The following is a 19,271-nucleotide window of genomic DNA, read 5'->3' on the forward strand; positions in this document are numbered from 1 at the left end:
AGTCGTCGGACTTGGTGGCCAGACGGCGATCTGAATCCACCTAGAAGATCGCGTAGGGCTTCAGATCGTCGGACTTCTTTCAATTTCTGCTGGTGGGTTGGGTTGATTTGCTGTGTGAGAGAGAGAGAGAGATAGAATGGTTCGGTGCTGCAATTGTCTTCGTTGGAAGGGGAACTGGTACTGCAATTCTCTTTCTTTTATTTACACCTTCTCTCTCTCTCTCTTTGTCTATACAATATAATATAATTATGCACTGACTTATCCTTTTGAATACACTGAGTCAGCACCACACACTGACTTATAATCCTATAATCCTTATAATCCTATGAATATGTGTATTTTTATTTTTCTTTCCTTTTATAACAAATTAGTTTCACTGACTTATCCATTTGAAGGGGAAAAAAATTATAAAAAAAGTAATAATAATTTAGAATTTTATTTTAATAATAAATCAAACTTTTAACTTTTAATTATTTTAATTTTAATTTTAATTTTTAATTTTTAAAATGATATTAGTTATGACCATTTTTGTTGTCATCTTTTTAGTTTTGATATTAAATTTTAATTTGTAGGTTAGATCTTTAACCACAATTATAAAAATAAAAATAAAAATAACAATTATCGGCGTACTGTAGCTGTACCCGTATCATATTTTTTTTAAATTTTAACGTATCGACGTATCCGTAGTCGCATCCGTAGCATATTCGTACCCGCACCCGTGCTTCATAGCTCTACGGTGATTTGTTTTCGGGATTCATTGTATTGATTTCAAGTATTTCAATCCCTGATTCACTAGGAATATTCGATGGTAATCTCAAGGGCAATAAGTTACCAAAACTTTCACAAAATGACATTATGATCTAGTGTAGGAGTCTTCAAGAATTTCTCCATGTCCATTTTCCTAGTTTTTGAGTCAAATAAAATAATTATAATAATTATGGACGAATCAAAAAATGACACATATATCAAATAAGTGTAAAAAGTTAACCCAAACAAACGGAGACAGATAGAAGGTCAATATTAGGACACGATTAAAAATTCAGAATTTAAATTATCAAAATTAAAATGTTAGGATTTAATGTGAAAAATATGCTAAGCCCTGAGTTTTTTTTTTTGTAATTTCCTTTTTTTTTTTCTTTTAAATTATAAGATACGTATGGAAAAATAAATTTTATTGGGTTGAAGTCGCTTGAGTTAGAGCTTGTTTGAAATTTTTTTTGGTTAAAATAATTTAAAAAAATAGATTTTTTAAGTACAATAAGACAAAATATTTTATCTAATCCATAATTATTATATTATTTTTCTGATAAAAAGTCAAAAAAATAAAAAAATCTTTTTCAAATCAAACTTTTTAATATCAAAAAAATCAGAAACGCAAAAAAAGCAAGCCACTTCCCAAACTAACCTTCAACTCTGAAGCCTCTCGCACCACACTAGTGGAGTGGAGCCGACCTTTCCAGAGTTCCCCACCACAGCAGAAGCAATGGCGAGCCCTGAACAACAAGCCAAGCTCGATCGATTCCTTCAGTGGTTACAGGTCACCAAAATCTTCTAAAACCCTAATTTTTTCTTCATTTATTAACTTTAATTTTACATGGATTATTTTATTTTATTTTCCTTTCGATTTTATCTGAACTCGAATTTAAACTCAGTTGAATGGGGTCGAACTACGCGGTTGCAAGATCAAGTACTGCGATTCGAACAAAGGGTTTGGCCTCTTCTTATCTGATGATGTCTCTGATGGTAATTAAAAGCTTTCTTTTACTCTTTTTATTGTTAATTCACTTTAGTTTGTTGTTGGGTTGGGTTGATTGGTTTCGTGGCCTGTTTGGTTGGTGAGAAAATGTTGAAAAAAGTAAAAAAGAAATTGGAGTGAAGTTGTTGAATTAAGATGTTGTCATGTGAGAGTGTATGAACCCAGAAAGAAAAAAAAAATGAAAAAATGAAAAAAAAAGGCAACTTCAAAATTTTAATTTCAAGGAAGTTTGTTGGGAGTTTACTTTTACTTTTAGTTCACTTCCTAATTGTTAGCAGCAATAAAGCTAAGCTCAGGGAAATATATTTGGATGTTTGACTAATGAGGACATAAAAATGAAATGGAAATGTTAGTTTTCTTTTCATTCCCTCAAGTTCTTTAATTTTTTTTTGGCAATCAGACTCGAGGTTAGGAAACAAATCATGGATGCTAAGTAAACATGAAATATAAATTATGTTGGAAATTTGAATGATGATATAGCTGGGAAAATAGAAACCTCATGCTTAGCAGCAATTTGTGGAACTAAAACATCAAAAGTTATTCTTTCCATAATTTTCATTTTTTCATCATTTTTGTTTTCCATCAGAAGAGAAATAGAATTAACTGTCAATTTTGAAACTCAGAGGTTCTACTAGTGGTTCCACTAGATTTGGCTATAACTCCGATGAGAGTACTTGAAGATCCTATTTTGGGGCCGGAGTGCAGAGCAATGTTTGAGGAAGGGGAAGTAGATGACAGGTTCTTGATGAATTTGTTTCTAACTGTAGAACGCCTCCGGAAGAATTCTTCTTGGAAGCCGTAAGTGTAGCCTGCATTTGGTCTGTTTTGAGATGGTATGTGTCTGTCTATGTTGGTTAATGGTATTAACATCTTGCAAAAAATTATACTTAGGTATCTTGATATGCTTCCAACCACATTTGGGAACCCGCTTTGGTTTACCGATGATGAGTTTTTGGAGCTGAAAGGCACTACATTGTATCGGGCAACTGAATTGCAGGTCAGTGCTTTTACAATAGTTAAATTGTTTACATATTCGGGTGAGTCTCATTCAAATTGTTTGAATTGTGAATTTTGTCAGTTATTCCAGGTCTCCAAGCTGATATAAAAAAGAAAAGAAAAGAAAAAAAAGAAGAGAAATCAAACTAATGCTGCTTCAATATTCATTTTTTACTTCTATTTATCCAAAAAAAAAAAAAAAATTCATTTTTTTACTTCTCCTTTTTTGTTCTTCAGATAATTGATTTCTCATGAAACAATTACATCCTTTAATTTATTTCACACTCAGTCGTAGACAATTGTTTTTTGTTTTTTTAGTCATTGACTTGTTGATTTATATTGATTCATTTTAGTTTTTGGATTTAGTAAATTAAATTTCACTGTCCAACATATTTAATTGAAGACAGGTTTATGTTACAGAAGAAAAAGTTGCATTCTTTGTACGATGATAAAGTAAAAAATTTGGTGAAAAAGCTTTTGGTTCTCAACGATGATACAGAAAGGTGTGTGGAAAGTTGTTTCTTAATTTTATTTAATTATTGGAAATGCAGATACAGGTTGGTTTATCCTGCCTTGCTTGAGTTTAGTCATGTCAATACTATTACTAGCTTACTTGCTAATACTATTGACATACAATACTAGTTATTTTCATTGTTTGTTGAGAATACTGAAAAATGGCATGGTTGTGTAAATACCGAAGTAGTTGTTTGTTTATTGGCTCTAATAAATTCAAGAACAAAATAAATAAATAAATAAAAAATCAGAAGCATGCACTGTGCAAAGAAGTGGAACCTCATTAATCGGTATAACTTCTTATTGACAGGCAATGATGTGAAAACCGAGAATAAAATGCACTGTGTAGAGTCGTCATGTGTTGGTGAAAATTATTAGTAATGGGTACAACATGAGTGCCCAAGCGTAAATGTTCCTTATTTGAGGAAGTTTGCTTGCCCAAATTAGATGTCTCATTTCTATCAATTGAGTCTCAGTGTTTTCAAGTCCAGGCAAGAAGCTTACCATTGACAAAATCTAAAATTTTACAAGGAGCACATTTAGGGCATCATTTTTGTCATTATATTAATGTTTATTAGCTGAGGGTATTTTGATAATTTTGTAATTTGCTAGTCATGGGCTGTAGGGGTCACCCATGGGTTTTGTTACGACTCAAATTATGTCATTGAGACTTCTATGGAATCATTATTAGGTCTAGAATTTACTAGCTGGTCCAAGTTTCTTAACTTATAATTATGGAATCATAATCTTTGTAGGAATAGGAAGACTGTAGCAGCTTATAAATAGGCATGTAATATTTCTTTTCAAGATGGAGTTGATATTATGTTTTAGTGAATAAAGGCACCAATTGTTAATTTGTACATCAAATAGCATATGCAGGGATGGAATCAAATATTGATTTGGTGGACTTTGGCAATATAATAAGTGTATTTTAAGACTTAATAAACAGTGCTTTGGATATAGGTGCAACATATTATAGACCAAAATGAGAAAATAGAGAGATTTGATTGTACCCAGGGCACACGTTACACACTAAATCAGGCTTTTATTTAGTTGTTTTTTGCCCCCTTATTCAGAGTTGTTAACATTAGTTTCAAGTTGCTAGCTATTCTCGAAGGTTTTTACCCTTCTAGTCGAATTAGCAGGTTCCCATGATTGTCACACCTGGAGATTCCATCATGTTTTCTGTGAATCTGTTTCCATTACATATGATATGAATTACAAACATCTCTCTATAGATATGGCATGCATTGCAGTTATTGTTACTCATTTTATCAGTTAAATCCTATTGGTGCTGTTCAATTCTTGACTTAAAAGTGTTTCTTTTTGGCCAGTGAAGTGTGTTTTGAAGACTTCCTCTGGTAAGCATCTTCTCAAAGAACTGTTGTGAGTTATGTTTACATCTTAGTTATTTCCTTGATATATGTATATCGATTGTGCCTTGAGTAACATCATCATCGTAGGGCAAATTCAATATTTTGGACTCGGGCTCTGAATATTCCTTTCCCACGTTCATATGTCTTTCCGCAAGTACAAGATGAGCAGGACAACACCTTGCCTAGCTTTAACGGAAATCCTGAGGCATCCATTAGTAATATTTCCAGTGGAGAGTTGGTTGATGGAAAAGGTGAGGCCATGTTTTCCTTACTACATTTCCATGAAGTCGAAGCTTTCTTACGATGCAATCTAGTTGTCTACTGATGAAATTACTATGATCTGCTTTTTTAGTTGATATTATAGCTTGGTGAACTGATATCAGAGTTCTTTTTTTTTTATTTTATCTTATAGGGCTTGAGGTTCATGGGGTGGAAAGCCAAGTCCCTGGAGTGACATCCACTGTGATACATGGCGAGACTGTTTGGGTTGAGGGTCTTGTACCTGGCATTGATTTTTGCAACCACGGTATTTCAGTTGGTCTTTGATATCGTTATTGGTTCACTTAAAAATCCTTCTTTTGGCCCCCCTTTTCCCCTTCGTGCTTGTTATCTTTTGTTGATAAAGACACTTATTCTATAAGTAATGGTGTGGAAGGCATTTGATGATTTGGCATCTTTTTTGGATGCTAGTTGGTACTCTTGTTTGGGAATTGGCTATTTTAGTTGACTTTTTCTTTTTTTCTTTTTTCTTTCCGAAAAAACGTGTAGAAAAGTAGAAAGAATGATGTGACAACCTATAGTGGCTTTTTGACTATTTTAGCCCATTGACAAATGAGGCATAAGCTCTATCTCCTACCAGTATAAAATTGTGTGGAAAAAGAAGTCAAGATTGCTTAGGTTACGAAACCTATTTGTGTAAACTGTTACTTTTCTTATTAGTTCCTCTGCTTACGCAGTTTCAGACACAATCCAAACAAAGATAAATGAAGGGGTGAAGTTATTTGAAATCCATAAACACCCACATTTCTAGTTGTGTTTGTGCATCTGGTTTAATAGAAATTTTCTCATCTGTCACTTGGTGTCTGATCAGGAATTTGAGACTTCTTATGTCACGATCCAAACTCGCCCCTAAAAGTTTGGATCATGACCGGCCAGTAACCCTGGATCACCTTCGGCCTCAAACAAAATTTCAAAATATTTAAATCATATTGGGGCCTACAGCGGAAGCAAAACAAATAATAATGTCCATTGAGTTTGTGCATATATGATAATTGGAATAATTAAAACATTTAGACACACTAGCAATTTATATTCATATACAAATCTTATATATCTCACACATATATACATAAGACTCAATAAAATACATAAGTCTAACAATACAAAGTTAAAGCCTCGACACAGAAGCGCATCCTGGGTGGCTTGACAAAAGGGCAAACTTTACATAGAGGATCTCAATAGGGCAAAAGCTCCATCTTGGAGTCTTGGCATAACAGGTCCACGAAAGGACTCTTGAGGCTGGCCTAATATTGGTCTCCAGATTTATCACCTACATACATATAAAATATAGAATGAACAAAGCTCAATGAGTAATAATACAGTAAATAAGTTTAAATGAATGAGCCCAACATCATAGTAAGCATAATAATATAAATTCATACATTTCTTAAATCACATTTACAGAACGACCTCGGGTCCACAGAATGGCCTCAGGCCCAACATTTATTAGAACGGCTTCAGGTTCACATATGATATAGAATAGCCTCAGGCCCACATATGATACAGAATGGCCTCGGGCCCAATCACATGATAACAGCTGCTTGGAATGACCTCAGGTCCAAATGGATCTTATCATAGAGTAGATGGAACATCGACATGTCCCCATCTCTTACATAAAATGGAACGGCCTTGGACCCACATATCATAGTATAACCAGAACGGCCTTGGGCCCACTTATCATAGTATAAGCAAATCACATTTCGTATCCAGAATCCTTATCACATTTCTTGAAACTCATTCATTCGAATAAAACATAATTTCAGAAAATCACATCATTTATATCAAAATAATTATCAGTGAACATATCTTTACGATACTATTACTCATAGTGATTTCTAGAACTGGTTAACTTATCCTCGAATCTTGACCTGCAATCACAATGCGCATAGCATAACATATCGAAACATAGAATTACTCTCTTGATCAAATTTACTTCTCTTAATCTTTTCTTAATCAAATAAACCGATCCTTTACTTTGCTTCTTAACCAATTATTTATGTTGGTTCTAAATCATTAGTTCTCAATGGGTCATAATTCATATCTCGGAAAATAGGAAGAAACAAAAGGAAACTGGGTTAGGAGATAAAATAACACAAAACTGTTAAAAAGAAAGTGAACAATCTTCACTAATTTGAACATATCTATTTGTGTACTTCGAATTTGGATATGAGATCACTACCATTGGAAACTAGACTTTCGGGGCTTGAATTTAGGCTCAAGCATCACTTAAAACGGAGTTCGGATGAGAGAGATGTGTATTCGAAATTGGGCTGAAACAGGGGAGTTCCGCATGTGCAGGACCAAAACTGCACATGTGGGGGCACTTGCAATTATTTCAGAATACAAAATGTTGCTGGAAATAGACTTCTGCACGTGCATGAAGCCCCACCGCACGTGCGGCTCTGGGCAAAATTCTGCTGTCGAAAATATCTGTTGGTTCTAACACTTGTTCTTCCATTTTCCAAGCTAGGTTTCAACTCAAATCACTCAAAAACATGTAAAACTAATAGAAAACATGAGATTATGATTGTTTTCTAAATCAAAACATCAAAAATATAATGAATCTTCAAGCAAGAAAGATCAAAATCCTTATTTAGTTCTTTTTTCAAACCTTTTCTTCCAAATTCACATAGATTTTCATTTCATATATAATTTTATGAGTTCAAACCATACAAAACCTCAAGATTAAGGCTCCACTTCTCACAATCAACTTCAAGATAAGCAAATATAAGGGAATTAACTCTCAAATCTAACAAGTGCAAGGAATCCAAGTCCAATTTCATATACCCAAGATGATAAAACAAAGTAATCTTCTCCTTTAGGGTTCTTACTTCAATTAACACCAATTTACACCATTCAACTTCTTAATTCAACCTAGATTATATGATCTCATGAGGAATACAACTTATATTCATAAAATTAAAGGAAGATGCTTTACCTTAGTTGGCTAATTTGTTGTAGATTAGCTTACTTCAATGTTCTCTTCAAGTTCCCTCTTCCTTTTTCCTCTTTTCTTCTCTCTTCCTTCTTCTCCTTGAGCTCTCCCTCTCTCTTTTCTCGTTCTAGAACTCTCTCTCTCCTCAGATTTTTGTGTTTTAAATCAAGATAAAGATGAGCTCAAATGGCTTATATCACTTATCTATATATATATATACATTTAAAGGTGGCTCATACACACTTTAACGAATCAAACAAAATAAATTTTTAATTAAACTTCCCAAATGATCCCAAAAATTCCAATTAACCTAGCTAGGTACACCATTTCGGTTTCTAAACCTATTTAGGCCGTCAATTTCAGAGTCCGAGCCGAAAACACACAAGATAATTTATTCCGAATCAAAATTTTACCAAAATTCATATTAGACTCTAAAAATCATGCTGATCATATCTATGTGGTCGGTTTTGGCTTATGGCGCCTCTAAGGCTTTCAATTTTTAGTCTAAAGGACATAATTTTAATAGTTTTCTCATAATCGACATATACAAATTTATGAACATGTAATTCACACATTAAAACATGGAATTTCACATCAAACACATAAGCACACATATAATCACACCTGCAAGGAGAGAATTAAAGCATATGAGAGGGTTGGGTTATTACAATTCATTTTTGCTTCCACAAATTGCAATCATAAATTTATTTTCTTTTTATCTTTTTATTTGTACAAGAAGAAGTGGTACTTCAGCTCTTTATAACATTTCCTCTTCTGTATCTCAGATGTATTATTTAGTCCTATAGTGGAACCTTTCTATCAATCTACTCGAGTGTTCCTTAGAGTGATGGTCTTAGGCTCTTGCTAAAGTGTCTGTTTACTTTTATTAGAATTTAACTCCTTCCTTGCTGCATATGGTGTAAATTTGTGGATGCATGATACCGTGTATCCTCTCCAGTTGCTTCACGATGCTCCATAACAATACTTGCTGAGTAGTAGTAAGATTTTTAGCCTGTTATTTTTCTTGGATAGTTATAATTCTGTATGACCTTCTCCTCTCAACTCCTTAGCATCAAGGTTTTTGCTTGTATGCGTGCAATCATGTAAGTAGGTATGCATAAGAGCGATCCATACATAAACTGTATCATTACTGGTATGCATAAATGTGCCCAAGGCACCAATTAGGGGCTAATGTGGTGATTTTATTTTGCTTAGATGATTTTTCTATATTCTTCATGGTTTAGATTCAAACTGATTCTAAGGTTTTCTTGTGTATTCATTCTGTCTACATTGCTGCAAAATTGTTGTCCAGTTTTAAAGGCTGCCGCGACTTGGGAAGTTGATGGAACAGGATTGACAACAGGAGTTCCTTGTTCTATGTACCTTCTTTCTGGTAGTACCCTCTCCCTTTCATGTTCTTTTGTCCTTTATACAAGTGTTAACTTTCCTTGTTGATCTAATCTAAAATTAAATTTATGTAGTTGTAACATTTTGTGATGAAGTTCTATCTTTCTTCCTTTTCCTTTTTGTTAAGTTACCACAATATCTAACTAATCATGACATTTTATTTGTCGCTCTTTGAAAGCTGGTCAAAGTCATCTCCAAATCGAGAAAGAGATATCTATTAGCTATGGTAACAAAGGAAATGAGGTAATGTCTGTTGTCACTGGCAGGCCACCATATGTCTATTATCATAATTACTTACATGTGTATCATCTTCGTGATATGTTCACCTATATCCATATGTGTACATAATTCCTTACGTAAATTCCATGATCAACAGCATATGTGTCTTTCACTGGTTTAGCTTTCAAACTTCTATTTGTTCACAAGACTTATTGGACATATATTACTATGTTTTGGGTTAACGGTCAGAAGATCGTTATAAGTTGGCTGCAAATATTTTGGAAAACTCAACTAGAACTTATTTTTAGTTTATTTTCTCTCTACCTTACCTTACCTCACTTTCTTTGGCTTTCCTGTTGTGTTTGTGTTGCCTTCAACTAGAACCATAGCACTATGCATGATTGCAGACAGCAGGTTTATAATTGAATTGTACTCATTTCTTACTGATATGGTTGATCTTAGTTTAGATTATTTATGCCACGCAAGTTTTGATATATATGGAACTTGTATTATTTTGATGCAGCTGCACAGGCAAGTGGAAGCTTTTGTCTGCCTTTTGATATTCTTCTACTTCCTTCTATTTATTTATTTATTTTTTAATGCAGGAACTGCTGTACCTATATGGATTTGTTATTGATAACAATCCAGATGACTATGTCATGGTAATTTATTTGTTTCAAAATTTTAACATGTCTACTTTTCATTCATGTTATCTTTCCCATTATGCTATTTTAACATCAGGCCTATGTTACATGGACTTGGGTGTGGGATGTGGGTTTGTGTCTTAAGTGTCTAATTCATCTAATCCCATGTCCAAGGACACGGGGCCACAACAAAATAAAACAGCCTTTTTGTTGACTTATAATTAGTTGATTTAAATCTTATTGAAATAAATGAACTGTACAGGTTCATTATCCTTTAGAGGCTATTCAGAGTGTCCCCTTTTCTGAATCCAAAGTACAGCTTCTTGAAGCACAGGTCAGCAGTTTAAACAATCTTAACTTATTCTCTGTATTTTTCTTTTGTAATTTTTTCAATAATATATGCCTTCTTGAGGATTATTTTGATTCCTATAGTAAGGTGAAGCTAGTTTTGTATATGAGTATGTTAATGCATCTGCATATTGTGTATATATCTGTTTGTACATATGAATATTTGCTTCATTAACAAACTTGATTGTTTTCACAGAAGGCTGAACTGAGGTGTCTTTTACCTAGAAGCTTGCTGGATCATGGTTTTTTTCCACCATCCACCCCACAGAAAGAAAGCAATGATAAATGCACCGTTGATCGGTTTTGCAACTATAGTTGGTGTGGGCAGCGCAAGATGCCTTCTTACGTAAAAAAGCTTGTTTTCCCCGAAGATTTCTTAACTGCCTTGAGGACAATAGCCATGCAGGAAGATGAAATTTGTCAGGTTTCATCATTGCTGCAAGAGGTGCGTGTGGCTTCTTAAGTAGTACCTATTCTCATCTATGGTTGGATGTTTATGTTGCCTTCTGCTTTGTGTATTCAGTTGTGTTTCGGTAATTTCTTGTATTCAGTTGGTTGGATATGAACATTTCTTTGATAAAGGGGTTCTTGTTAGTTACTTTTACAATTTGTTTGCTTTAATTATTTAATTTCTTTGTTGTCGAATCCTAATTGAATCTTCTGTTTTTTCTTTGAAGCTTGTTGGTTCTGATGGAGAGAAGCAACCTTCTGATGGAGAAGTTCGAGCTGCAATATGGGAGGCCTGTGGGGATTCTGGTGCTCTACAATTGCTCGTTGATCTTCTTAATATGAAGTAACCTCTGAAAACTAGTTCATTGATATTATTATTCTGCTTATAATTTAGCAACGTTTTATTTATTATAAAATGTATATCTTTAATTTCTTGGTCTGCATGCCTCTTGGGACTCATTCTTTGGCACATCGACTGTAGTAAGGGAAAAGTTTTTATGAATGTAGTTCTAAGCACTGTTCTCTGATTTCTTTTGGGATGATTCAAAGATTGAACTCGCAAATTCTTCTTCAAGAAACTCGCAAATTTTTCTTCATGGCATGATTGAAGATTGAACAAATTTGGTGTATGCACCTCTCTATTTTGATACTGAAGTTTGCAATTTTATTCTCTTTTAAACTAAACAATAACAATCTTATTTGGAACTTAGCTATTGGGATTTGTCTGTGATGAGTTCATTCATATTAAGCTCAAAAAGAAAAACCAAAATACCGCACCAACACCAGAAAAGAAAAAACCATAAACAAGTAAATATGAGAGGGTTGGTCATGATGGAGGTATATCATACAAGGTCTGTTTTACATATGGTATGATGTCATCTTCATTTGGTTTTTAACGTGAGAGGTTAGTTCATCTACCTTGTATAAGTTGTTTGTCTTAATTAAGAATTGGCATATGAGTTCATACAAGAGTACACTGCTTTTTTCTTTTCGTTAAAATTACATTTTACTCAATTTGTTATCGGCATTTCAGGATTTTAAATTTTTCGGTCAAATTTCTCTCTTGTTGGAAGCAATCAGGTTTAGAACTTAAATATGAATTCATTGAAAATGGATCATTAACCCCAGAGAGGATAAAATGTTTCTATACGGTTTCTTCATTTATGATTCTTCACATCATCCTGCGTGAATTTGCTTCAAAACATCTCATCTCTGCTGCCTTTCTGAATTTCCTGCGTGCTAGGATGATAGATCTCGAAGAGAGTTCTGGAACAGAGGACGATGACACTGAACTACTTAATAAGGCCCGCAGCACAGAAACCCCAGAAGAGAATGAAAGGTACCAAAATAGCTCAAGATTATAGCAATAATGATTGTTCCTGCCTGACCTAATGCCTTGTTTGATAAGTAGATTATTTCCTCTTGCTTTCTGTGAAACTAAGCTGCACTGCTATATCTCATTATGTTGTGAAGTTTGATAAGTAAACACAACTGAGCTGGATGTGTTGTGAAGTTGTGTTTACAAATACATGATTTTATTATGTTTTTATGACTTCATTATTGTCGTGTTTTCAATACACGGCTTTATTGATTTCATGTTTTGAAAAGGCCACTTCAGGCTTAAACTCTTGTTTTCAAAACACTTCATAAAACAATCAAGTTTGGGAAAAGTTCAAAACAACATGCATTTGGGAAATAATTTTTAATGAACTTGGGTTTGGTAATCAACATGCCATACATGTACCTGACATCTCTTCCATCATTGAACATCCTTGTATGATTTCATTCATATCCTTGTCAACTACACAATGGCATAAAATATATTCCCAGTTTCAATGAATGTTAAACCCTCCTTTTTGTTTGGATTTTGCCACAGTTGTCGGACAAATGGGATGAGTAAAAACAGGTGGTCGAGCATTGTATATCGAAGAGGGCAAAAACAACTTGCCCGTTTGTTCTTGAAGGAAGCAGAGCATGCCTTGCATTTAGCTTTGACTGAGGGTAACTAAACATTCATTCTTTCTATTTCACTATTCTGGAAATTCACGAGTGTGAGACAATATTTAGAGTAATAAATTCTATTGTACATTGGCCTATTTCATGATGATGAAGAAGGAAAATTTTGATATCCTGTGTTTTTGAAAAATTGTTCGGTTGGTTTAATTTTTTGGGTGAGAAAGTAGTTTAGTAAATCATTTTGATGCTTTTGTTGCCTATGTATGCCAGAGAAAGCTTCAACTTTGAAAGGTGAATTATTGAGGAATAGGTGTGTGTAGGGGTGGGCATTGACCGGGTGGCCTATTCAAAAAAACACAAAAGTCTTTCATTGTTTCTCAATAATCAAGTTTTTCATCTTATTTAAATTATTTTTATCTCGTAAATTGTAAGCAAAAATTGTAATTTTAAAATAAATAAGTAAAAAAATTAGTATCTATATACCAAACAGGCCCCATCAAAATCTTGCATGAGATATTTTCATTCACTTCACTTTGATGTTTGTTTCACCTTCCTTCTTGAGTTGATCACCATGAAACCTACCTTGCTTGTCTTCTCTCCTCTCAACCGAGTCGAAAACTCTTGTACCAACAGATGATCTGCAACATCCCCCCTCCTAAAGAATTCATGATCCATCAACTTGCTCACCTTTGGCCTTTGTGACGGCAGCTGTGAAAGACACGCCGCCACCATCTCTCCGAACAATCTCGCCATCTCCTTCACACTCCCATCCCCACCACCCCTCACATCTCTCGTTGAATAATTTGCAGTACTAAAACAACCACCCACCATTTTTCTCACAAAACTCAGTGCAACCTTCACTTTACTCTCTCTTGCTCAAGGGACTGAAACCATAGATAACTCTCTTCACCAAGTTATCCAAATCATTAGGGTTTGAGATTTGAAGCCGGCCGTAAAACAACTCCAATGCTAGCATTCCAAACAACCTTATATCACCTTTGCTTCCGTTCACATTCCAGTTGAGCATACATGACATGGAAGGTGAAGGTGGAGGAGACCTAACTGGCTCGTAAGTTAGGGCATCGAAGGCGAGATTGACCGTCGAGTTCTCGTCGATGAATGCATGATCAGCATTCTCATGGACGCCTTCATGGGTATGGATGTAGTCCAGAGCCATTAGGGTTTTCTTGAGAATAAATCCGAAGACCGGTTCTGGTAAACCGCGCGGGAAAATAGAACTCATGATGGATTTGAAGGATGAGCTCGGCGGCATCAATGGCATGACCACCCAGAGATGGTTTCAGTGGACTTGTAACAGATTTTCGTGTCGCAATTGTTTTGCCCATTGGACTTCTCTGGTGAAGTTGAAGATGTCTTTGACTTTATATGTATCGATAGCTTCTATTCCAACCATGGCTTCTGCTTCTTCTGAGTCTGGTTTTGGTGACGGTATTTGAAGGTACCAAGCCTTGTACATAGTAACTCCTTCTGACATGCCAATGGCGCTGAGAATTTGGTAATGTTTGGCGTCAGCAACATACTCGTGTGGCGGCTCAGAAACTTCAACCTTCTCATCCATGGAAGCTATTGTTTTTTGACAGGGTTTGATCCACAAGCTGTGAGTATTTATTTTGTTTTCATGTTTGGTTTTGTGTTCATATTTTATAGGTTATCTCTGTTGCCAAATCCAAAATTGTTTAGGATAAGTTGTTGAGAGGAGGATTATCAAAATATATATATTTTTTCTTGAGAAATTTTTCTTTATTTAATGAGTTTATTAATTTAAATTCTTTTTAAAGTTAAAAGAAACCTAATCTAAGGGAATCATGAATTTGTTTGTTTAAAGCCTAAAAAAAATGTATTCTAATTGGGGCACTTAAACAACAAAAATGTTTAAGATTCCCTTTCCCCTCACCCCTTTTGACCCCCTCTCTTTTTTGATTGACTACTTTTTCTTTTGTTTTTTTTTTGTTTTTTTTTTTTCTTTTCCTCCAATCACCACCCATCACGTGTGTGTGGGAGGGTGGAGTGGTGATTGAAGGGGGTCTCTATCACTGCTCCTTAAACAATAGAATTCTATTCCTGACAAAATATACGAATTGAGGTGTTTGTTTTAATCTTTTAATTATAAAGATAAATAGAATAAAAATATATAATTATAATTATCACATCAATTTTATTTTTTCAGTGAGTGGTTTACATATAAAGACTTACATGATGAACAAATCATATAACTGGATGCTCCAATGTGGATTGGAGATAGTCTTCTTTTCTTGTTTAAATATAATGAATTATAAATAGGTATGACAAATTCTTTTGTCCTACTTTGCCCATCGTCCCCCACCCCGCTTTATGTGAATTTTTTCTACTCGGATGAGAAGAGTGAGGACAGGTTTTGCTCCCCGCTCTCGTCTCAACTATATTTTTATATGTATATCATATATATAATTTAATTTTTTCAAATATAAAAAATAATTAAAACATTAAAATATTACATTTAACATCATTTTTACTAATTTATGTATTACCTTACATCTTTTAATTTTGATTATTTTTAAATCATTATCCACTGCTCGCATTATTATCATCTCTGAGTACACGTGCTAGGGGTGAGTATGGTCCGGATTTGGATAAAATCAGAACCAATCTGTTTTTAACAGTTCCTGAAAAATTGAAACTAATCCAATCCGTTTAAATTGTGGAACCAATTCGAACCAATCCATTTAAACACGAATTGGATTGGTTTAGGACTACGGATTCACATAATTAAATAACAAAAAATATATATAACATTTTAATTTCATAAAAATATAAACATAGCACTATATTAGTTCCACAATAGCAACATGTCTTTCTATAATAGCGATATACTATTAGAATTTAAGCAACCACAATAAAATTAGTTTCACCATACGTATTTAGACCATTACTAATTAAAACTAAAAAATAACAAACAAAAGTAATAAAAGAAGATACTATATGGATTTAGGTTTGAGTTTATGTTTTATATGGAATAAGAGAAGATATTATGTGGGATGGTATATAATAAAAATATAGACTATTTGTATACGGTCCAGATCGGTATCAATTCGGAACCATGGAGTTCAATCCGGAATCAATCCGTGGACTACGGATTTTTAATTCTTCAATCTGGAATCGAACCACGGATTCAAAAAAACCAATCCAAGCCTACCGGATTGGACTGGACTGGATCGGATTATGGATTTTACAGATTCCTTGCTCAGCCCTAACACGTGCAATTAATTATCTAAATACAAAAGGTGAAATATATTGGGTAACAAACATCATTTTTTTTTTTCATGATGTAAAATAAATTAATCTTGGAATGATAAACTTATATAATTTGATTTTTTTAATTAATACTAGGGTAAATTATATAAATGATTTTTGTAATTTATACGATATGTTAATTTGGTCTCTATATTTTAATTTGTTCGACTTTGTCCCTTAATTTAACGAATTGTGTCATATTAGTCCAATAAATAACGGCTGTTAGGTTTGGTGGATGGAAAGCCAAACGATGTGTCAATTCGGTCCTTATAGCTTACACGATGTATCAATTTGATTCTTGTCAAAATCGAGCAAATTAAAATAATAAAGACTAAATTGACACATTATAAATTGATACATCATTTGAGCACGTGACGACTTTCGTCCACCAAACTTAACAACCATTATTTATTGGCTTAACATGACACAATCTATTAAATTAAGGGGTAAAATCGAACAAATTAAAATAATAAAAATCAAATTAACACATCGTGTAAATTATAGGGACCATATGCATAATTTAACCTTAATACTAATATTAAAAGAAGTTTTTGAAACTTTGGAGGTAGTTGCCCCACAGTGCAATACTAAACAATAATACTTTGTAACTCGAAAAATCGAGACTCGAATGGCTCGAAATCTTCCTTATATTCTCTCTCCTCTCCTCAGACACCAAACCTCCAAACCATCTCGCTGATCCTAAGCCCCTCTCTACTCATACGGTAACGCTGCCGCCGAAATCCTCTTATCCCAAACCAATCTCATCTCTACGCTGAAGCCCTCTCACCCCTCTCATATTTCATAAATAGCCCTCTCTTAGCTCTGTTAAACCTCCCTCTGTACTCATACAGTAACGGAACCAAACGACGAACGACGACAAACAACATATGACGAACAAAGAAAACAAACTCCTCACCTACCAGCGCGATGCCTCTCATACACTAACGACTCCTGAAACTCGTCATTGCATACCAGAACAAAACGAATCTGAGGTAAACCCAAATTCGACAAAACTAGGGTTTATGTTTTGCCTTAAATTTCTGTACGAATTTGTCAATTGTGACTATTTGGTTTTGGAATTTGCTTTCAATTTGTGTTAGGGTTCCCTTTAATTGTGAGAAAATGTGTTTGGGGCTTATGAATCTATGATTGTTAGGGTCTTGTTATTATGGGTTTTCCTTCTGTTGATGAAATATGTTGAATCTGTTCTATGAAATGTGGATTTTGCTTTACATTCAACATGTGCAAAAATCTGTTAATAAGGAACATTGAATGTTTTGGGTTTTGGTTTTGCTTTACATTTGAAATCTGGGTGTTGCTTTAACCTCATGAACCGCCTCAGTCGATGCATCTTTCATGGAATTGTTAACCAAGTTTCGAAACAAAAACCCATCTTGCATTGGCTTGAGGCATCTGTATTTGGGGAAAATAGGTTCTACTTCTACCTCATTTGTGAACTTATCTACAGGAACAAAATCCAAAAGGGTGTTCTTGGAGATTAGTCCAACTGATAAACAAAAATTCTGGGTATTGAAGAACACAGAGGTAGCTATGGCATTTGGGTTTTGGTCAGATTATGCATAATGTTTCTCAATCTATGTCAAGAATCGTAAAATAGAAAGTTGATAATTAGAAAGAGAAAGTTAAAACCCAAATGCCATAGCTAGCTCTGTGTTAGAGCATGTCACTCTCCACTAATTAGTTTATTAGCTCCTTTTCAGCTAACCAAGCAAGAGGCAATTTTGTTTAGTTGCATTGTTTGAGGCCTCTGTGTTGTTGACAAAAAATTGAATCATAAAAAGGGTGTTGTTGAAGCTAGGCCAATAGGGAGGGGAAAAAATTGGTTATTCAAGAACACAGAGCTATGGCATTTGGGTTTACATTCCTTATGACCTTAAAATGGTTTTCGTATTTTTTATGCATATTAAAAAATGGCTTCATCTTCTACTAATAATAGCAACATAAGATTAAAACCAAGATTGTGTGATTGTGGACGAACAACTGCCATGTATATTGTACGAACCAATGAGAATGGAAATCAAGGGCGTTTGTTTTTTGTTTGCCCATCAAAATATGTAAGTATCCGTCATATAAATTAATCTTTTAGTATTTACAAATTTATTTGTGTGATTTGATTAACTAATTCTTGTGCATTGTAGAGTAGTAAGAAACACTGCAATTACTTCAAGTTCGCGGATGAGGACGACGATGGCGCTATCTCCACAATCCGTTCCGATGCTGGATCTCGGACAACTATAAGAACAGAAGAATTTAACGATCTAAGGAGAAGGCTTGGTGAGATGGACAATGAATTTCTTGAGCATGATAGAAGGCTTCAAAGGATGGAGAAGAAGTTCAAGGCAATGACTTGTGTCATTGCATTTTGTGTCTTTATGTACTTTATCATGTAAATGACTCATTTGTTAGGTTTTGGCCAATGTTATAAATGTAATCAAAACTTGTTTTGTATTTTGTGTCTTTTCCTACTTTATCAGCTAAATGACTGACTTGTTACGTTTCCTATTTTGTGTTTTTTCCTACTTTATCAGTTAAATGTTATGAAAAACTTGTTCTATATGTTGTGTATGTAGATGATATGGATTGTGAGAGGCATGGATGTGAAAAACTTGTTTATACTTGACAGTTCAACCACTGATAATAATTCCTATTCCTCTTTCAATTTTTTTGAAAGTAAAATGTTTTATAAACTGAGACACAAGGATGAATGCATTGAAGTCTGAATGTTGAAACAAGGGCTACTTGTATCCTCCTCATTTGGGGTAGTCAAATTGCTAGGTCATTTTAGTTGTGAACCACAAAGCAAACCCACTCCTGAACTAGGTACAATAATGGCCCACCAAAACTTCAATAATGTCCACCCTAAACATCTGTAAGAATTTTTCCAACTAACTAGGTAACCACAAAAAGTTGATACAAGTGGCACATTGAACTCTAATATTCAGCCATCAGAATCAACAGAATAAACTTTAAGATTAAGACACAATTCATCTAGTAAATAACAAAATTCACCAACAGCGCCAACAACACAATTCACCAAAACCTGCTTCAATTCAATTGAACCCCAAATACAAGTACAAGTC

General features: G+C 34.2%; 1 protein-coding gene across 5 annotated transcripts; it reads left to right on the forward strand.

Moving 5' to 3' along the window:
* The first annotated feature begins 1,178 nt into the window (after positions 1-1,178).
* LOC114291769 (SET domain-containing protein) lies at positions 1,179-18,747 on the forward strand. 5 transcript variants are annotated; one of them, XM_028235639.2, is made up of 17 exons: positions 1,179-1,537; positions 1,653-1,743; positions 2,380-2,554; positions 2,648-2,753; positions 3,173-3,255; positions 4,600-4,626; positions 4,729-4,892; positions 5,054-5,167; positions 9,168-9,248; positions 9,441-9,505; positions 10,087-10,143; positions 10,388-10,459; positions 10,670-10,918; positions 11,151-11,266; positions 12,167-12,262; positions 12,800-12,924; positions 18,330-18,747. In XM_028235639.2, the coding sequence occupies exons 1-17, from the start codon at positions 1,484-1,486 to the stop codon at positions 18,332-18,334; spliced, it is 1,680 nt and encodes a 559-aa protein (XP_028091440.2). In that variant the 5' UTR covers positions 1,179-1,483; the 3' UTR covers positions 18,335-18,747. The 5 variants fall into 5 exon arrangements, with proteins under 5 accessions (XP_028091440.2, XP_028091437.2, XP_028091438.2 ...); XM_028235636.2 differs by lacking the exon at positions 18,330-18,747 and adding an exon at positions 13,513-14,642; XM_028235637.2 differs by lacking the exon at positions 18,330-18,747 and adding an exon at positions 13,899-14,642.
* Positions 18,748-19,271: the final 524 nt, after the last annotated feature.

The sequence above is a fragment of the Camellia sinensis genome, chromosome 5 (genome assembly GCF_055761805.1).
Source record: "Camellia sinensis isolate YWXY chromosome 5, ASM5576180v1, whole genome shotgun sequence".
NCBI lineage: Eukaryota > Viridiplantae > Streptophyta > Magnoliopsida > Ericales > Theaceae > Camellia > Camellia sinensis.

What these genes read in the sequence shown, in the direction of transcription:
- LOC114291769 (XM_028235636.2), top strand. Translation starts at nt 1,484, where the DNA reads ATGGCGAGCCCTGAACAACAAGCCAAGCTCGATCGATTCCTTCAGTGG. An exon ending in ATCGGGCAACTGAATTGCAG is followed by an intron (nt 2,754 to 3,172) that starts GTCAGTGCTTTT and finishes TTTATGTTACAG; the next exon opens with AAGAAAAAGTTGCATTCTTT. An exon ending in ATCCAGATGACTATGTCATG is followed by an intron (nt 10,144 to 10,387) that starts GTAATTTATTTG and finishes TGAACTGTACAG; the next exon opens with GTTCATTATCCTTTAGAGGC.